General features: G+C 41.1%; 1 protein-coding gene across 7 annotated transcripts in view; it reads left to right on the forward strand.

Moving 5' to 3' along the window:
* Positions 1 to 18,217, forward strand: part of Upp2 (uridine phosphorylase 2) — a 44,641-nt gene that overhangs the window by 8,696 nt on the left and 17,728 nt on the right. For 3 of the 7 annotated variants that reach the window (XM_029474488.1, XM_029474489.1, XM_029474490.1), the window contains 4 exons: positions 4,759 to 4,914; positions 5,704 to 5,763; positions 6,884 to 7,001; positions 15,663 to 15,821. In XM_029474488.1, coding sequence (XP_029330348.1) covers positions 4,759 to 4,914; positions 5,704 to 5,763; positions 6,884 to 7,001; positions 15,663 to 15,821 — 493 coding nt within the window. The remainder of the gene's footprint in view (positions 1 to 4,758; positions 4,915 to 5,703; positions 5,764 to 6,883; positions 7,002 to 15,662; positions 15,822 to 18,217) is intronic. The other 4 variants (XM_029474493.1, XM_029474492.1, XM_029474494.1 and 1 more) reach the window with 2 other exon arrangements.

Consider the following 18,217-nt stretch of genomic DNA (forward strand, 5'->3'; position numbering starts at 1 on the left):
GGTTGGTTGGTTGTTGGGTTGGTTGGTTGTTGGGTTGGTTGGTTGTTGGGTTGGTTGGTTGGTGGGTTGGTTGGTTGGTTGGTGGGTTGGTTGGTTGGTGGGTTGGTTGGTTGGTGGGTTGGTTGGTTGGTGGGTTGGTTGGTTGGTGGGTTGGTTGGTTTATGGTGTTCGGGACTGAACCCAAGGCTTCATGCATGCTAGATCAATCACTGATCTATATCCTCAGCCCATCTAGAGGTGTCGAACTATGTATGTGTTGTAGAAAATTCTATTGATTTATATCCAACACCTCCAAAATATCTCATTGTTTGGAGGTAAGAATGTTCAAAATCTATTTGAAAGCAAGTTGGACGTGTATGTGTATCACCTGTGGTTACCAGACAAGGTGGTATAGATCATTCACTGAAGGTAAAATTTCTTCAGTGGAACTCTTTGTTGCCTGTGACTTTCCCACCCCTTCCTGGTCCCTAGCCTTTGATATCTGCCACTCTTCTCTCTGTTTCAGTTAGAGCAACAGGTTTTGGAATCCACACAAAGGAGAGCTGACACAGTGTTTGTCTTTCTGAGATGCTGCTATCCTTAGCACACTTTGACTTCTGTCTACGTCACAAATGATGGAACATTCTTCTTTAGAAAAGCTGAGAGGACAGTGAGATGGCTCAGTGGGTAAACACTTGACACCAGGTTGGGTGACCTGAGTTGGGTCCACAGGAGCCACACCATGGAAGGAGAGAAATGACTCCCACAAGCTGTCCTTGACTTCTACATATGTGCTGTGCACATTCCCACCCACACCCAAAAATAACTAACTGTAATAAAGTCTAAGTAGTATTCCATTTTGAATATATACTAATAAACATATATTTATAATATATACAGATATGTAAGTAAGCATATATCACCATTATATATAGTGCTATAATCAACATTGGAGTGCAGATATCCCACTGACACACCAATCTCAAATTTTTAAAAAAGATTTATTTATTTCTATGTCTATGAGTACTCTATCTGAATGTATAACTGCATGCCAGAAGAGGGCATCAGACCACATTACAGATGGTTGTGAACTACCATGTGCTTGCTGGGAATTGAACTCAGGACCTCTGGAAGAGCAGCCAGTGCCTTTAATCATTGAGCCATCTGTCTAGCCACTCCTCATCTCAATTATTTTGAATTTATAACAAAAAGTGAAATTTCTGTACTATATGATGGTTCTATTTTAGCTCTCTCCCAATATTTTCTCAGACTAGTGATATTAATTTATGCTTCCACAAGTAGTATACAAGGTGTCTCTTGTCTCTAGCCCTCATCAATATCTATTATCACTGGCCATTGATAATACTAATTCTAGCAGGTGTAAAGAGATATATTATTGTGTTGTAAATGTTAATTTCCCAAATGATTAGTATTATTGAGCAATTTAAAATATACTTGTGGGACATTTGGATCTTCGAGAACTTCTGTCCTAATCTTTAGGCTGTACTTAACCATATTCTACTCCCGTCCTATTAAACTATTTAACTTGGACAATAGGCTCCTGTCAGATGTATAGTGTGCTAATTCTTTCTCCCAGCTCATGGATTTCCTCTTCCATTAGTTTGGTATAATCTCATTTGTCTGTCTGTCTGTCTGTCTGTCTGTCTTTTCTTGTGGAGTCCAACCAGAGTGACCACTTTCCAAACAAATATGGTGGAATTTCCCCCTGTGGTCTACTGTGACACAGCTTCAGGTCTCACATGTACAGCTGCTGTTTATTCTGAGTTGACATTTGGACATAGTCCAAGACCAGGTTCAATTTCTTTCTTTTGCTGGTGGGGATCAAATTTTCTCGACACCATTTATTGGAAAGCTTTTCCTTTCTTCATTGTGTGTTTTTGGCAGCTTTGTCAAATACCAGCTGCCCATTTATAGCTGGCTTTATTTCTGGATCTTCTATCTTATTTCTTTCGTTCATGTTGCAGTGACACACTGTTTTTGATTACAATCATGTGTGGGGTTTTTTGTTTGTTTGTTTGTTTGCTTACTTGGTTGTTTGCTTTTAGACAGTATTCCACTGTTTGGCATAGTCTGGCTCAAAGCCTTCTATATATCCTAAATTGGCCTTGAATTTAGAATTATTTTTGTCTCAGCTTCGCTAATTAGCAAACAGACATCAAGAAATCTAAAGAATATCTCCAAAACATGTTAAGAGATTATTATAACAAACATAATACAAGAGAATGTAGCTAAGGACTGTGTTGGCTTGAGATTTTCTTCTTGAACACAGAAAAGATGGACATCAGTAGTTCTAGAAACTTTAAGACACAAGTGTCCTTGTTCAGTTGAATCACAAATCCAAAGAAGGGATCAAGATGCTCTTTAAAGTCCATCTAGTGATTTCACTGTGTGGCTAGAACTTAATTCTATATTATAGGTGCACAGTGTCATGTGTTTTATATTTCTACTCCCTACAATAGTTTTATATTTCCACTCAAGGTCTGATGTCTCTAACTTGTTAAAGACTTTAAATTAAACACATACATACGCATTCACTCGCGTGTGTGCATGAACACACACACAAACCGATCCATAGTAGAACTGATAAGTTTAGTGAAAGTTGTAAGTTATAAACTCAGCAAACAAAGATGAAAAAATTTTATACTAACAAGAAACTGCCTGAAAATGAACTTAATCAAACAATCCTAATTAAATAGAGTAATACTGTACCCTGAAAACCATGGAATACTGGTAAAAGAGCTTCAAGACATCATGAAGACATAAAGAGGTGAAGGATAGCTTGTGTTTGTTGACTGAGAGACTAGTGAAATGTCCACACCACCCAGCATGGTCTGCAGATTCAACACAATTCCAACTAAGATTCTAATGCCCTTCACCACGGGAAGAGAACAACCCTAAAAATCTATGTGGAATCAGAAAAGATTTCAAATGGCCAAAGAGCCTTCTCCTGTGTCTGACAGAATGATCCCCTTAAGAATGCTTTCACGACAGAGTGGGACACGACTCTCTGTCAACATCAGACTCTAGCTTTAAAGTTGCCCCACCAGTTAAAGAGTTGTTGGAGATGAATGAGTGTTTTTCTTAGTGGTTCAGTTTGTAGGTTCGGTTGGAAACCCAAAGGAAAGCCTCCAGATCATGAAATCAGCTTTGGCAGAATGAAATCTAAAGTAGAATTGAATTTGGAGGAGGAAGTGAGTGGCAGTGTTTCCAGAACTCTGATGTGCATATGAATCACTAGGGTTTATTAAAATGCAGGTTCTGATTCAATGGTTCTGGGGTGGAAACATGGTTTCCTTCTCTAACCAGCTTCCTGAGCTGGGCTGTGGTGCCGGAAGCTTCATTCAGCACTCTGTGTAAGGACCATGGAGAAACACTGACTCACTCCTCCCAAATGTAGCAAGGAGGTACATGTCTCTGTCTGTCCTGCTTTGGGATGCAGGGGCTTGCTCTGAAGTAGTGACAGTACAGCAACATCATGGAGTTTGTCTTCCTTCCTTCCTTCCTTCCTTCCTTCCTTCCTTCCTTCCTTCCTTCCTTCCTTCCTCCCTCCCTCCCTTCCTCCGTCCCTCCCTCCCTCCCTCCTCTCCCCTCCCCTTTTCTCTCCCTCTCTCTCTCTCTCTCTTTCAAATGTGGTATCACTCACCAACTAATTTAGAACCTGTTACTTATGTTTTTAAGCAGAGAAAAAAACTAATAGTATTTTGTTTCACTCTCTGAACAGTTAAATTTAGATTAACAAATAGGATTTGTTCAGTCTTAGAGATTAAAGAAAGATGCATTAGACAGCCTGCATCAAGGAATTTACAGTCTGTTTGTGGAGACGGAAAGTTAACTCCATTTTAATAACATTAGTACAACACAGATGCTTTAGGAACAACAGTGAGGGGAGATATTGATTAGGGATAAAGACTGCTTAGAAAACTTTCCCGGAAGATGTGATGTTTGAGCAGGACTTAAGGAATGAGCCACATTTTATAGGAAAAGATGGAAGGGAAGTGGAAAGAGAAGTTCGTGAGCAAAGGCTGACTGCAGGAGCCCTCAGCATCAGCAGTGCGTTTGATGGCAAACTTAAGAAACAATTTCTGAGCATCCAGTTGATTTTGCTCCAGCCACCAATGTTTTCCTTTGAACCCCTTTGGTGGTTTTTTTAAGGCACATCCCAGATCAGATGAGAGTCTCTGGAGATGTATAAGGTCATGAGGCTAGTTGAGATGGTTTAAAGTATTTAGAAGGAAGTAGGAAGGACAAGGAATTTTTAGATGACTCTTGGTTAGAGGTCTTGACCACTGCAGTTAGGGACAGATAATTTGTTATCACGGATACCCAGAGTAGTATATTTTGGTAAACAAAGTAACTGAAGGCTGTCAAGAGTGTGCTTTGTAAGTATAAAGTAGATTGAATTAAGGGCCCACCTATAGGGTCAGCTCACTACCTTGTATCGCATAGATTTGCCAAGTGAGAAAAGAAGGACTGGTGACCCAGCTAGGACTGTTGTGAGTGGGGTTGAGAGAGAGAGAGAGAGAGAGAGAGAGAGAGAGAGAGAGAGAAACAAGAGGCAGAATATCTCAACTAAGTCTAGAGTTCTGAAAGAAAAGCCATTGAGGCAATTTCTTGTGGCTGCTTTCAAGGAATCCTGGCATATGGAAGCAAACCCAGGACTCGTATACTGTTTTTTTTTTTTTTTTGGTTTTCGAGACAGGGTTTCTCTGTGTAGTCCTGGCTGTCCTGGAACTCACTCTTCGTATACTGTTTACATAGGTATACCCAGACACAGGCACAGGCACAGACCAGGAAGCTGAAAAGGAAGCCAAGAAGTGTGTGGAGATGGAGACACAGTGCTGAGAGATGCCTCCTCAGCAGAGCATGTGGGACAAGGCTACTGAAGCATACAGTTGCTCCCCGGGGAAGGATACGGTCAGGAAAGTAGCAGGGTCCTGTCAGTCGTGCAAAGGGGTGTTATGTTCAGGCCTTGAGTGTGATGCTGGCTCCAGGATGTAGGGCTAAGTGAGAAGCCGCTGAAATATCCTGGGTAATGGAGCAATGGGCTGATGCCAAGCAAAAGCTTCTAGGCCCCCCACCCTTTTTCTCTCTCTGGGGAAAGTTTGTCTTTCCATTGTGTTCCCCATCCCACACTCTCCTGATGTTGGTAAAAAAACGCTATTGGACATTTTCTACATTAAAGGATCTTTCTTTAAAAAAAACAAACCAAACCAAACCAAACCAAACCAAACCAAACCAAACCAAACCAAACCAAACCAAACAAAACGAAAGGCTTTGATTTGGTTGGTTTTTGTTTTTTGAGACCCGGTTTCACTATGTAGCACTGGCTGGACTGAGATTCCACAGTACAGACCAGGCTGCCCTCAGATTCACAGATAACAGCCTGCCCCTGCCCCTGCCTCCTGCATGCTGGGATTAAATGCATGTATTGCCATGCTCTGCTAAAGGGTTCATTTTACCTCACCTTCTGTTTCTAAGTTTCATATTTCTTAAGACAATAGTTTTGAATTTTGTTTTACATGTTTATTAAGATTAAATAAATCCCTTCTCCTCATCCCCCCTCCTTTCTTTAAGCTCCTTCGCCATGTTTCTTCAGGCTTCATTTTAAGCATTTGATTTATCGGTTAGCTAACTCTTGTTTCCCCAGCCTGAGCCTGCTCCTCCTTTCTTTGTCTCTGATGTATGCCAACCTACCTTCCCCAGGAGCCTGCACCCAGCTCGCCATCCTCTGAGGTCTTTTTCTCACCTAAGCCTTCTAATGGGGTGAGGATCACTTCCAAGCTCACTGACCACAGCTAGTAAGCTCTCAGGGATCAGACACCAATACTGTCTGAACTCAGAGGCTTCTGGCTCAATGCAAATCATGGATGAAGAGGGGATGGACTCCAGATAGCCATGGAGATGATGTAATCCAAAGCCAGGCAGTACAAAAGACAAGTCTCGTCCCCATATCCCTTTGTCCAAACTCAGTCATATGACACTATCTCACTGGGCATTTACCTAGTAGTGTACCCTAAAGGAAAAGAACTGGAGGTCACAAATACAAAGCACTTTGGGGCACACACTGCTTTTTATATCTCAATAAAGCCCTCACAATATTGCAAGTATAGGGATAAGGGATACTTCTATCACTACACATAAGGCTTTTTACAAGCATTCTCTCTCTCTCTCTCTCTCTCTCTCTCTCTCTCTCTCTCTCTCTCTCTCTCTCATGTGTCTGTGTGTGTGTCTCAGTGTGTGTGTGTGTGTGCATCAGTTGTTGAGTCTCATGAATGTAGGTGTTTGTCACTATAGCTCCCAATGCCTTATAATTATCATGAAATTCAAGGCTCACAAACCTGCCTAGTGGCAGTTTTCATCATCCCTACTTCACAGATGAGGGAACAGAAGGACAAAGTTAGATTGCTCATGCTTATACAACATGTGTATGTCCAGTTGATCATGCACTAGAACAAAGGTGGTCTGAGAGCCATGTCCCTATATTATGTAACCTCACAGTAAGAGAATGACCATTAGGGACAGAGTGAACTGAGGAGAGATGACTGTACATTTCCTGGTTGCATGGGATTGCTCAACTTCTAAGAGCCTTGATGTCTTCATTTGTAGATTGGATTATTAATATTACTCATCTAATGGAATGGTCATGGTATTAAATGAGTCAATGTATTTATTTCTTCAGTTTCCTAGCATGGCGTAGTTTCATGCTTAGGTCTAAATGGTATAGAGTAATCGTAAAACAAATGTTAGCCATATTATAGATTTAATTATGAGAGGTTTTTGTGCAGTCGCTGTGTTAGTGGCGATCATAGGTGTAGACTGTTATCCTGTCTTAGGTGTGCTTTCTTTCCAAATATCTTGATATCGTCATTGTGTTTTTCCCTAGAAAACGGTCTGTGTATGTTAAGAATCCATACCTGGAAGGCATGGATGAAGACATTCTCTATCACTTGGATTTAGGAACCAAAACACACAACCTACCAGCAATGTTTGGGGATGTAAAGGTAAAAATAGTTTGAATGTCAGGAAATGTACTGTATTTCCCCTGCCGTTTTCTCTCTCTCTCTCTCTCTCTCTCTCTCTCTCTCTTTTTTTCCAAAATAAAATTCACAGTCTTGGGTAGAGACAGGTCAGAAGTCCCAAGAATGCATGAAGCCACTCTAATTTGGAACGTGAGTGTCATGAATGGTCATTTCCACCCCAACAGGATACAAAGGTTTCCAAACTAAATCCAATGCAAGCATGATTACTTCGCTGCTCCATTCCCTGGAGATAAATATAATTTTATTGACAGTACTGTTGGGTATTCAGAATTCATTGTCTTAACAGATTGAGCTCACAGCTTAAAATCTATATTTATTGTGGAACCTCACTAATCCTCATCTTATCAAATCATAAAAGAATCCGAGACTCACAACGCCCTTATTATTCTCTTCTCAGAAAATGACCATTTGTCAATATTTTGTATCATTAAGATTTTATTGTCTTATAAGAAATATTTCATGAGAAAATTGCTATTATGGAATAATAATGGGAGAATTGTATTACTATGTTATTTATTTTATCATATACATAAATTGTAAAAGCGATTCTTGCTCCTTATTTAAAATTAGGAAAACATAGAAAAGAATATTCTGTGTTTAAACGATACCTTATAGCCCTACTTCCTAGACCAAGACACCAATCAACCCACTTTATTTTCTTCCATTTCATTTATTCATTTTTTCCCTTCTAGTATATATGTCTTGTACTTGGTACAAGGTTACATAAGGACATTTTCTTATAAGTACAGAGGGCTTTGAGTATATGAACTCCATACAGCCTCTTCCATTCTTTTTTAATAAAAATACTAAAATACTTATAATAAAACTAAGGGTATAGTTCTGCATAGACTGGCAGTGTAGTGAGAGCCAGTATCCCCAAAACTTGGGAAGTTGACGGAGGAAGACCAGAAATTCAACATTCAAGATCATCTTTGGTTACATAACAAGTTAAGGGCCAGCCTGGGTAAGTGAGACTCTATCTTTAAAAAAAATTAATTTTAATGATGCAACTTACCACACTATATATTTTATTTACCATTATGTTATTACTATTATTTTCCCATATTATTCCATTTTGTTTGAAATTCATTGTTCTTGGGATCGAGAATTACATAAACTGTTTTTGACTTTTGTAGTAAATGTTTCTCATTAGAAACAGGACTTAGGTAGATAATTATTTCTTGTAAGGACTTTTCTCATGCAAGTATATAAGTATAGAATGAGTCACCGATGTGGTCAAAGGCAATGAACTCACAGAAGTCAAAGGAAGTTAAAGATACGCCAGAGTGTCAGAGCTGGTACTTAGACTAAGTTCCCACGGTTCTTACTCAATGTACCAGGCAGATCCTGAGTTACTGCAAGTGAGAATTCTCCAAACATTAACTGGGAGGAATGTGGAGAGAGAGGATGAGTCTAGGCAGAGGAAGAAAGGAGTCTGGAAGCAGAAGGGAAGGGAGTAGGGAAGGAAGCAAGTGTATCTGGACCGCCCATTGTCAGTCCACGCATGCGCACCCGCCTCCTCCCTCCAGCACTAGAGAGAGAGTGTGAGAGGGTTTTCAGACAGCTGCACAGCCTGTGTTCCCCTTCCTCTCCACACTGCAGCTCCCTGCCTTCGTACAGCCTACCTCCTTTTCTGCATCATCTTTTGAATGTAATCTCTGTCTCTTCTACGGGGTCTGATGTTTGGGCTCCAGGAAGCTTTGATAGAGTCAATGTTGGCACTCGTTAACTGAATTCAAATGTTAGGTGTGAGGTTCATGCCATGCAGTGGTTTCTCCAAGATTTTTATCTAAGGATAACTGTTTGGAACAGAAGGATTGCCATTATCGACAAATGAAGGCACACCATATTCAGTACATTAAGAAGATAGGAGATGTTTTGATACAGACTGGCCTATTATCTACATGTCTAAGTGTCTTTCCCTACCATTCATGGATCATCTTCTTTATATATGATTCTCCCAGCCCCCACCATGATGTGGGACTCCTTCCTTTCTTATACCCACATGTCTGTAACCAAAGCACATGAGAGGTATAGACAAAAGCATAAGCAGTTAAAGTCAGGATTTGGTTATACTAGAAACTACATATAATCTTTCCTATACAGAGAAGGACACTAGGACTCAAAGTATATGTGGTGTTAAAACACACCTGTTATATTTATCACTCGGCAGGAGGTTCAACCAGTAAGTGGAAGAGCTGAGATTAAACCCTAGGTTTCCCTGACGAAACAGTTACTCTTCTAGCTATTGGCAAATTATGTGATCGATAACTTTGTTTTAGAGATGATAACCACACATGGTATGTGTGCAAGTGCAAACACACACACACACACACACACACACACACACACACACACAAGTGCATATGGTTTTATATCTGTTATATCAGAAGTTGGGACTTCATGTTCCCACTTCTTTACTTGGCTGGATTTCCACCAGTGTGTTTGCCATAGTGTCTCTCAGAACCACTGTCATCCACCAGGATAGTCACTTAAATAACGGACATGTGCCATTTCAAAAAGTTTTGTTCCTGACACCAACACTACTTATAGCCCCATATTGATGGATGGGAGGCAAAAGTGTGTTTAGCTTTAGGATCAGAGGAGAATTATAATCATAACAGAAACAGAATGTTGGGAGAAGAAGATAAAAACCCAGTTGTATTGTTATAGATTCTGTCCTCAGAAGTGTCTCTTCACCTGGCGCTCTCTTATCTCAGAGTGGGAACACTGTAGCTTTATTTCTTCCTTAAGTCTCGGGACAGCAATTCTGACTACAAAGCACAGGACACAACCCACCAATACCTAAAAATTCACCTTTGCCCCACAAAGGATAGTGATAATTATTATTAGTACTAACTTCAAAAGGGGAGAAGATGGTAAGATAAACAGTTCAAACCTGAAAGAATTAGGTATGGTGGTGCATGCTTGCAACCAAAGCACATGGGAGGTGTCGCATGAGGGTCAGGAGTTCAGGCCTGGCTTTCACTACATAACAAGTCCAAGACCAGCCTGGATTACATGGGATCCTGTCTTAAACAGACAAATGCACAGAAAAACAAATCTGACCGACTTTGACTGTCACTCTTTTTTTTTAATTTTTAATATTTTTATTACATATTTTCCTCAATTACATTTCCAATGCTATCCCAAAAGTCCCCCATAGCGCCCCCCACTTCCCTACCCACCCATTCCCATTCTTTTGGCCCTGGCATTCCCCTATATTGGGGCATATAAAGTTTGCAAGTCCAATGGGCCTCTCTTTCCATTGATGGCCGACTAGGTCATCTTTCGATACATATGCAGCTAGAGACAAGAGCTCCGGGGTTCTGGTTAGTACATCATGTTGTTCCAACAATAGGGTTGCAGATCCCTTTAGCTCCTTGGGTACTTTCTCTAGTTTCTCCATTGGGAGCCCTGTGATACATCCAATAGCTGACTGTGAACATCCACTCCTGTGTTTGCTAGGCCCCGGCATCGTCTCACAAGAGACAGCTATATTTGGGTCCTTTCAGCAAAATCTTGCTAGTGTATGCAATGGTGTCAGCGTTTAGAAGCTGATTATGGGATGGATCCCTGGATACGGCAGTCTCTAGATGGTCCATCCTTTCATCACAGCTACGAACTTTGTCTCTGTAACTCCTTCCATGGGTGTTTTGTTCCCAATTCTAAGAAGGTGCACAGTGTCCACACTTTGGTCTTCATTCTTCTTGAGTTTCATGCGTTTAGCAAATTGTATCTTATATCTTGGGTATCCTAAGTTTTGGGCTAATATCCACTTATCAGTGAATACATATTGTGTGAGTTCTTTTGTGATTGTGTTACTTCACTCAAGATGATGCCCTCCAGGTCCATCCATTTGGCTAGGAATTTCATAAATTCATTCTTTTTAATAGCTGAATAGTACTCCATTGTGTAAATGTACCATAATTTCTGTATCCATTCCTCTGTTGAGGGACATCTGGGTTCTTTCCAGCTTCTGGCTATTATAAATAGGGCTGCTATGAACATAGTGGAGCATGTGTCCTTTTTACCGGTTGGGACATCTTCTGGATATATGCCCAGGAGAGGTATTGCTGGATCCTCCGGTTGACTGTCACTCTTATTCCTTCATAACTTTCTTGTGCTTTGAAGGATTTTTCTGCTTGCTGCTACATAGTTTCTATGGCTTAGCACAATGTAAGTTGATCTTTAGTTCATAACAAGCATAAAGCTGTTACCTGGCTGATGACTGGCCAGGTGGAATAGAGGTCCAGAGACCTGGTCCTCTTGCATGCTGCTGTTTATAGGTTATATATCTGTACAATATATTCTCCTGTAGGATGGGGATGGGGTGTATCTGTGAACCAGGCTGGAAGTGGACCACTTTACTTCTGCACATATTCCAGCTCCTGGAACTCGAGGACATGGTGTTGTCTACCTGGAAAGAGGCCTGGGAAGTTAGCATTACCTGTAAACCCAGAATGAAGAGGAAGCAAACTTGGTATATAACTCATCAGTCTCTGCCATACACATGGGAGATGAGAATGATTGAAAAATATGATAGATGTGCTAGAAAGATGTTTTTCAAATTCAATATCCAAATATATATTTTATCATGTTGTCACAGATGCCCTTTATAAAATCACTAACTGGTACCCTCTGCTTCATCCAAGCAATTACTTTTAATTTTATTGAGCGTATAATATAATTACATTTCTCCCTTAATTTTTCTCTCTCCAAACCCTCCCAAATACCGCTCCTCATTTTCCTTCAAATTCCTGGCTTCTTTTTCACTAATTGTTACTGCATGCATATATGCATATACATATACAATCCTAAATATTATCTGGTCCTGTCCATGAAATGTTGCTTGTATGTATGTTTTCAGGGCTGACTATTTGACACTGGCCAACCAATTAGTGTACTCTTCCCTGAGGAAGAACACCGCTACCCCTCCCAGCTTTCTTTGGTTGATGTTTGTGTGTGTGTGTGTGTGTGTGTGTGTGCTTGAGATCTCATGTGCTTTTCTCCATCCAGTTTTGCATACCCATTGGTGTTGGTCTTGTTCAGCTTACATTTGGGTAGATATGCTGGTGAGACTTTATGAGTGCAGCGTCTGATGTTACTAGGTGATACAGTCTCCCAACAAACTCCCTGGCCCTCTGGCTCTCACAGGCTTCCCCTCTCCTCTTCTACAATGTTCCCTGATCTGTAGATGCAGGAATGCTTTGTAGTTGTATCCACGGAGACTGGGCTCCACAACTCTGAATTTTGACTGGTTGTGATTTTCTGTAATGGTCCCCATCTGTTGCAGAGAGGTTTTCTTGATGGGGTTCGAGGTAAAGATTACACTTACCTGTGGTTATAAGGACACACTTTTATAGATTGTTGTTAGGGATTGTGCTGGTTTGGTAAATTAGTGGTTGTAGATTCTCCTCCAATAACCATGACTTTCCTAGTTCTGAGCAGTTAGCTACGTTTCCAGTCCCATGAGTGTTTTACTCTTGTTGAGTGGGTCTGAAGTCTAATTAGAGAGCAGTTGGTCACTACCAAGATATGTGTGCCACTATTGCACCCATAGGGTTACCTTGCCGTACTGGTCATTAGTGTGGTTTATAGACACCATAGTTACATAGTACTGTTGGTTGCCTCCCTCCTTTAGAAGCTTGCAGGATGCCTTCTGGTACCATGCAAGCTCATCTCCAGGTAGGGAGCATTCAGATCAGTTCAAGCTGAGGGGGCTTTGGGCCATGTTTCTGAAATGCATGGTATCTTCAGAATTTTAAGTAACGTGGAAAAATCATTGCTTCATAAAGCTTCATAATATGCCTTTAAATGTTTATAGTCCTTCTTAATACACAAAAGGCATAAACCCTATGTTGTAAATTAATGCCATGTGGCAAAATCTTTTAAGCTACTGGGGACAGTTAAAAGTGAGTTTGTTCTGGAAGTTATTACGCAAAATTCAGAACATATTTTTTTTACAATGCTTCTTATTCCTGCCCAATGCATTTCTACCTTTTTCTGAAAAATCCTAGACAAAGATCATCTTGTTTGGAACATAAATCAGCACCACCAGAGATCAATGTTGGCCAGTGGTCTTCAGCTGTGTGTTACTTCTTACGAAAGCAGTCAGGCTGGTCATGGTGTCTACAGGCGATGCTTAGTGACTCTGACTTGGGACTAGTGTCAGGAGCTAAGCTTGCTTCTGTCTACACATGTCTCCAGAAATCTGCAGACACTCTGCCTGATTACTGCAATATCAACAGTTCAAAGCAGAACACAAACTGCAAACTATCCTAACATCTGTTTCAGTTTTATGGTCAATCCGAATGATTGTAATTTAGATTGTAATTTAGATGTCCTGGTACCACACAGTGAGGTTATTTTCAATCTCCTGTATTTTTTATATTACAAGGGGCCTGCTTGTACTTAGACCTTGATCTACGCACAGCAAGAAAGTGCTTAACTACTCATAACAAGAAAGGAGCAAAGTCCTCGAATAATCAATAGTATCTGAAGCCTACCTTAAACATTAGCCTGCCTTGCTGTCTTGTCTCTAGACTTTATGCCTGGATTCCATTGTTCATTACTACCTTAAGGTTCCATAGAAAAACCTCCTAGAAGATTCCAGAGAAGACAGCAGTGAGGGTACATGAGAAGCACCGTGCCTAGACAAAAAAGCATAATTATGTCCTGTGATTGAGAGTGACTATACGCTGCCCAGGAATTATTGTTAAATAGAAACAGGATGCATGGTGAGATCAGACCACCCAATAGTTCTGTTGATCTTTCGCAGGAGGGACACCCACTCAGTAACCTCAGGAATTTCTCCAGACAGCCCCCATGAAGGCCGGTGCTTAGCCTTCCTCGGATCTGCTGCCCAATGCTGCCCACATCAGCCAGGCACCACTAAGTATCTTTTTCCCTCCAAGAAAACTTAAGTCAGTTTCTTTTTTTTCCTGAATCCTGCAACAGAGATGTGGGCTCAAATGCAAGCCAGAGCAGTGTTATCTGATATGAAATGTAGATGTCTACATATGTGCACACTGAGAAGGTACAGGGATCCATGCCTGCACCTGACTAAACCTGAGAGTGGCAGAGATGATGATCTGAAGAATATAATGGTTTCATGTGTTGCTGAGCAAGTGACTTAATCAGAGATGAGCTAGTACTCAAAGCCAAGTGTGCCTACATTCAAATGGCAGCTGCCTAGCATTCCTTGGCTTTTGCTTTCTGTACTTCACTCTATACACACCATATATACCACACCACTTACATCACACCATATATACCACACCACATATACCACACCATATATACCACATCACATAAACCATGCCACATATACCATACCATATATACTACACCACATATACCACATCACATATACAACTCCACATATACCGCTCCACATATACCATATCGCATATGCTACAATACATATACCATATCACATATACCACCTTGTACATTCCACACCATATATAGCACATCACATATACCACACCACATATACCACATCTCTTACATCAGACCCATATAGACCACACCACACACATCATATATACACTATACACACTGCATCTCTTATAACACACTGCACCATATTTGCACCATACCACATGGCTTTTTGTTTCTGAGTAGATTTCTGACAGCCTTCTGTGTGCGCTGCTTCTTCCTAGCCTTCAGACCCTCCCCTCTGTTGCTGATTCTGCTTGGTGCCCACCTGGATGCCCTCTCATGTAGGCCACCAACAGGACACTCCTCTCCTCTCTCACTGGCATATTCTCCTACTCTTGGGGTTGATGTATCTTTAACAGGTTGTGACATGATCAAATATAATTTTCTTTTGAGATAGGGTCTCACTATATAGTCTGGTCTGTCATCAAACGCACTGTGCAGCTCAGGCTGCTCTTCAAACTCATAATCCTCTTGCCTCTACCTCAGAACTCTGGCTGAAGGTATGCATTACCATGCCTAACTGCCGGTTGTCAACGTATTTTATTAGACATGGCAACCTTTGACTGGAACATCTACCCTAAAGTCAGACAATAAGATAGATACAAAAACAAATTAGTGGGATGGATGACCTACTACAGTCAAGTTCTGAACTTACAAGCCGTGTTCCATCACGATTTGTTTCTTCAGTGAAGAACAGAAAAGTCTTGAGATGCTTCCTTGAAAGCTTGAGGTTGTCACAGTAAATTTTTAAATAAAGGCTCCTGGTTAGGGTGGATAATCAGAAAACACACAGTAAAACTGGCAGGGGTCCCTTTGCTTTCCAACACGTGCACTCCACATCCTTAGCACTTGACACTACACATGTCACGTGAGCACCTGCCACTAGGATGATCATATCCGTGAAGATGCCGGCTGATGCTACTATAAACAAAACCACCTCCTTGAACAATGTGTACACACACATGATTCTCTTCACTAATTTAGGACATAACACCTACATGCTTTCTTTCAGATTAATGACATAAATGAGCCAAATTTTTAGCACAATCCAAGACATCTACGCACACTCAGAAGTAAATTAAATGTGCAACAAAACAAAAACGTTAGAACTGAATGCTACCCCCTTGCTCTCATCATGGTGACGATGGTAGGCACCTGCTCATTTTTTATTGACAGTTTGTCTGCGTTGGTGGGAGCCCGAACAGAATGAAGGCATTTGCACAGTTTATGCACAAGGAACTTCGGTTGGAGGGAGATGGAGAAGACATTGAAGACATCTGTGCAGGGACAGACAGATACTGCATGTTCAAAACAGGCCCCGTGCTCTCTGTCAGTGTAAGTAGGGGACAGCTGCAGGTCAGCTAACCTTTGTGGGCTGGACACTGAACTGGGACCATCCAAACACAGTTCCCTTCCCACTCTGCTGTGTCTTCTGACACAAGGAACCCAAGTGAAGAGGCTAATACAATTTTAAAAAGTTTTCGAGTCAGGGCAGAGAATGCAGGGTCACTACTTGCCTTTATACTCACTACCTAACTGTTAGGTAAGGGCACAAGTCTTCAAGGCTCATCCCTCGTTTTATTCCTTTTTTTTTAATTTTTAGGGCTGGAGAGATGGCTCAGCTGTTAAAGGCTAGGCTCACAACCAAAAATATAATTTTTAAAATTTAGGGGCAGGCCAGATTTAGAGAATCTGGGTTTATTGCCTCCCCTTGATGGCTATTTTTTTTCTTTTTTTTTTAATTAGGTATTTTCCTCATTTACATTTCCAATGCTATCCCCAAACCCCCCCCCTTTTATTCCTAACTGATCAACCCTTTCCTCTTCCCAGCCATTTCCTTTCCTCTGTCTTTTATCTATCTTTAGGAGCCTTGAGCTATTTATTCATAGAGGCCAAGTCTCAGGATTGATAGAATTCAACACAAACAAATTTACTGAAAAGTGGCAAGTGCATTTGTGCAGAGGTCTTGTGATGTGTTCTGCTCTCGTTCAGAACCTGACAGCTCTTCTGGACGCTGTCTAAGATGTGATGAAAGCAGAGTGATTCTCTGAGCAGTTCCCATTAACGACAAGCACTTAGGAGGGTATCTGGTACATGGCCACCCATTCTGCCCAACTCGGCTTTCCACACATGGCTACATTCTTAAGCAAAAAGTCCAAGTTTGTGATGTGTTTGGATGTGGTAGTCCTCTTGAGAAGCATAAGAGACAGTGAGTTAGCCCTGCATAGGTATGGCAATCCTGAAGAGTTCAGTTGTGAAATGCTCTTGATGTTAGGGAATGTGGCAATTCACTGATCCCTCAAGTGACTCAGATTACCCAGTGATAGAATGTCCCGAGAGCAGGGAACATGGGGGAACCAAAGAAAACATGCATGATAATACCAGTGGTCCAGTGAAATGGATCGCATGAGGTCATGAGTGCCTGAAACCTGGTTTTGCTTCTAATAGCAGAATCCATTCACTTATTAATTTGTTCACTCAATAAAAAAATTATAGACTACATAACTTAGAAGAAGCTAAATGTCCCCTGATATTGTCCTATTAACTTTTCAGTTAAAATTCTTTAGACAATAGTTATTCGTTCTATTTTGTACAATAAATGGGGAGAGAAAAAGGAACATTCACACACATACACACACACACACACACACACACATACACACACACGAAACTTCTCTAAATGATCAGAAACACTTCATCATAAGACAAAGCCTGAGGTGATTCTGGTGTCCTGTCAAGGGCCATGACCCAAATGGTCAAAGCTAGCCACTTAGAATACTAGACAGGCAGGCAGTTCCCAATACAGACCATGTTGCAAATCTCTAGTAGCTGCAAGGAGAGAGGAAAAGAGGGAGGGAGGGAAAGAGAATGAGAGAGAGAATTTTAAGAGACATAGGAGTCTATTTGTAATTGTATCATCATATTGAAAACTAAGTGCTGATCCTAAGTTAACAAATGGCTGATTTCGAAGGACCCTCGTAGATGAAATAACTCATCTGCTAATTTACAGTTGAAGTGAATGACAGTTTATTCATTCATTGCAGAGCCAGCGCCAGGGCCCCAAACTTGTTAATCTTGAACACACAGATCGATACAGACTTGATTCCTAGATCCAGGAGGCTTTATGAAGCTTTCAGAAATGAGGGCTTACTGGATGGGAACAAAAAATGGTGACCCCAGAGGCCCACAGTTTAATATTCTTGGTGACCGGAAGGAGAGGGAGCTCTGGTTGGGAACAACACGACCACAACTCTAGTGGTTTTCCACAGTCTCTGTGGCCGTGGATCGATACACAGACTCTGCTGCCATCAGGTTAGAAGTGAAGTAGCCAATGGTAAAACTCAGCTCCAACTTCTGCAAGCTCCTGCACGGAAGGTCTTTCTGAAGATTTATTAGACCTAACAGAACCATCAGAACTGGCTAGGTCCTCTAGTCCGTGTTGACTGACCCCCTAGTCTGGTGACTGTGATTGTTTTGACCTAAGTGCTGAATTAAACCAGGCTGTGGTCATGATCTGTGGCAATTTAAACATCTTCACAGGTTCAGCCTAAGTTTGAAACTCTTGAGTGGGAATGGAAGCCACATCTCTCCATCAGAGTCCTTCTGAACTCACACAGAACTAACAACAAATGAGCAAGGCTACATTTGAACAGTAATTTAGTTTACTACTCCACTCCTTAGAGTGAAGTGGGGGTGTGTGAAATGGAAGCCAAAATTAAGCTTCCTCTGTT

Source organism: Mus caroli, chromosome 2 (genome assembly GCF_900094665.2).
Source record: "Mus caroli chromosome 2, CAROLI_EIJ_v1.1, whole genome shotgun sequence".
Taxonomy (NCBI): Eukaryota; Metazoa; Chordata; class Mammalia; order Rodentia; family Muridae; genus Mus; species Mus caroli.